Raw genomic sequence first — 3,621 nt, forward strand, 5'->3', positions numbered from 1 at the left:
ACTACAACACATTACTATCACACAGATACCCATCACCATCACAGACATTACACATCATACATACAGATACTCACACACACACATTACTAATACAGATATACTACACACAACACACTATTACTATCACACAGATACTCCACACACACACACATACTACGATACTCACAACAGCATACTACCACAATCACAATACTCACACACAACAAGATCTCAACTCATCACAATACTCCACACACATTACTATCACAGATACTCCACACACACATTACTATCACACAGATACTCCACACACACACATTACTATCACACAGATACTCCACACACACATTACTATCACACAGATACTCCACACACACAATACTAACACACAGATACTCCACAACACATTACTAACACACAGATACTCCACAATCACATTACTATCACAGATACTCCACACACACACATTACTATCACACAGATACTCCTCACACACATTACTATCACACAGATACTCCTCGTACACATTACTATCACACAGATACTCCTCGTACACATTACTATCACTCAGATACTCCTCACACACATTACTATCACACAGATACTCCTAACACACATTACTATCACTCAGATACTCCACACACACATTACTATCACACAGATACTCCTCACACACATTACTATCACACCGATACTCCTCACAAACATTACTATCACAGATACTCCTCACACACATTACTATCACTCAGATACTACTCACACATCACTATCACTCAGATACTCCTCACACATTACTATCACAGATACTCCACACACATATTACTATCACACAGATACTCCACACACACAATACTAACACACAGATACTCCACAATCACATTACTAACACACAGATACTCCACAATCACATTACTATCACAGATACTCCACACACACACATTACTATCACACAGATACTCCACACACACATTACTATCACACAGATACTCCTCACACACATTACTATCACACAGATACTCCTCGTACACATTACTATCACACAGATACTCCTCGTACACATTACTATCACTCAGATACTCCTCACACACATTACTATCACACAGATACTCCTAACACACATTACTATCACTCAGATACTCCACACACACATTACTATCACACAGATACTCCTCACACACATTACTATCACACCGATACTCCTCACAAACATTACTATCACAGATACTCCTCACACACATTACTATCACTCAGATACTACTCACACATCACTATCACTCAGATACTCCTCACACATTACTATCACACAGATACTCCTCACACACATTACTATCACACAGATACTCCTCACACACATTACTATCACTCAGATACTCCACACACACATTACTATCACACAGATACTCCACACACACATTACTATCACACAGATACTCCACACACACATAACTATCACACAGATACTCCACACACACATTACTATCACACAGATACTCCTCACACACATTACTATCACTCAGATACTCCACACACACATTACTATCACACAGATACTCCTCACACACTTTACTATCACTCAGATACTCCACACACACATTACTATCACTCAGATACTCCACACACACATTACTATCACTCAGATACTCCACACACACATTACTATCACTCAGATACTACACACATACATCACCATCACACAGAAACTACGCACACATCAACATCACACAGATACTCCACACACACATTACTATCACACAGATACTCCTCACACACATTACTATCACACAGATACTCCTCACACACATTACTATCACAGATACTCCTCACACATATTACTATCACTCAGATACTCCACACACACATAACTATCACACAGAAACTCCTCACACACATTACTATCACTCAGATACTCCTCACACAGATTACTATCACACAGAAACTCCTCACACACATTACTATCACTCAGATACTCCTCACACACATTACTACCACACAGATACTCCACAATCACATTACTAACACACAGATACTACACATACATCACCATCACTCAGATACTACACACACACATTACTATCACACAGATACTACACACACACATCACCATCACTCAGATACTACACACACACATCACCATCACTCAGATACTCCTCACACACATCACTATCACTCAGATACTCCTCACACACATTACTATCACTCAGATACTCCTTCCACAACACCAGCATACAGATGCTCCTCATACACAAATAATAAATCAAGAGTTTTGCATTATTCAATTTATTTAAAAATTACAATGCAAGATAAAAACTATTGCCTTTGACATTGGTTGCATATTATCAATCACACACTGTCCTTACATTATTGATTCAGTTAACCTAAGAATCTAAGATATATCTGAACACAGCACACAAGATTACATATAATCTTACAACAGATACAGAACTTGTTAGGCACCTGGAATTATTAACAGATTTATCCATATTAATATACTTATCTGGAATAAAACTGCAAAACAGGAATACCGTCTTCATACCGCCCATTCATAATTACAAACAAATTAGGATTGCTGGAATGAAATACTTTTAAATATTACATAATTAAGAAGATTAACTACCAATGACAGATGATGATGGCACAGTTATGTACAAGTGTGTGCTTGTTAAAACAAAATTTGTCAACCAATAGGTCTTAAACCAACCACTTATTATAAATTACAATATTAATCATAAATAAATATATTTTGTAATGAATTCATCAAAGCAAATTCAATAAATGCACCTACTGTGGCTAAAACAGTACATTAATATCTGGCGATCAGTTTATAAAAGTCAGAACGTGAAACAACATTTTGTGATATGCTGAAGACTCACACCAGCTAATATATCAGACTACATCTAGCTAAACATGGATTTGGCTATGAACAGAACTGATACATTTATATCAAAAATCTTTTTAGAGATTAGACAAGTTTGTACTATGTGTTGATTTCAGCAAATCTTCGAACAACAGAATTATAAATGAACACATTTTATGATGAGCTTCATCGGTCATGTATCTAGAATAATCAGACAACAATCAGTAATGACTTAGATGTGCGATTATTTTGCCTAAGAGAAATTTCCACATAAATAATTGCCAATTCACCACACGAAGAACAAACATAACAAATCAGTTTTTTTACAACCTGGACAAAATGGACACCAAAAAAAAGTTTATAACTTGGTCTGTGGTATATGTCTTGTGTAATCCTATAATCTTATGATGAGAAAATACATAGGCGGGAACTGGTTTCAATAATGTGGGTACACAACACTTTTGTTGTAACTGTTGTGGAAATATAATTGCAAAAGTCATGCAACTATTATGGGAACACAACTACACAAGACATGACTGTGACTATATATTGAGGGAACACAATCACACAAGTCATGTGACTGTTGAGGGAACACAACTACACAAGACATGACTGTGACTGTTGAGGGAACACAACCACACAAGTCATGTGACTGTTGAGGAAACACAACCACACAAGTCATGTGACTGTTGAGGGAACACAACTACACAAGTCATGTGATTTGAGGGAACACAACTACACAAGTCATGTGAATGTTGAGGGAACAACTACACAAGCCATGTGACTGT

General features: G+C 36.9%; 1 protein-coding gene across 1 annotated transcript; it reads right to left on the minus strand.

The window, feature by feature from the left end:
- Positions 1-1,265: 1,265 nt before the first annotated feature.
- LOC117333299 (keratin-associated protein 12-2-like) lies at positions 1,266-2,204 on the minus strand. Its single transcript, XM_033892570.1, has 2 exons — positions 2,106-2,204; positions 1,266-1,649 (listed from the first exon to the last, which is right to left on the minus strand). Exons 1-2 carry the CDS (start codon positions 2,202-2,204, stop codon positions 1,266-1,268), a joined length of 483 nt encoding a protein of 160 aa, XP_033748461.1.
- Positions 2,205-3,621: the final 1,417 nt, after the last annotated feature.

This window comes from Pecten maximus, chromosome 1 (assembly GCF_902652985.1).
Source record: "Pecten maximus chromosome 1, xPecMax1.1, whole genome shotgun sequence".
Lineage (NCBI taxonomy): Eukaryota > Metazoa > Mollusca > Bivalvia > Pectinida > Pectinidae > Pecten > Pecten maximus.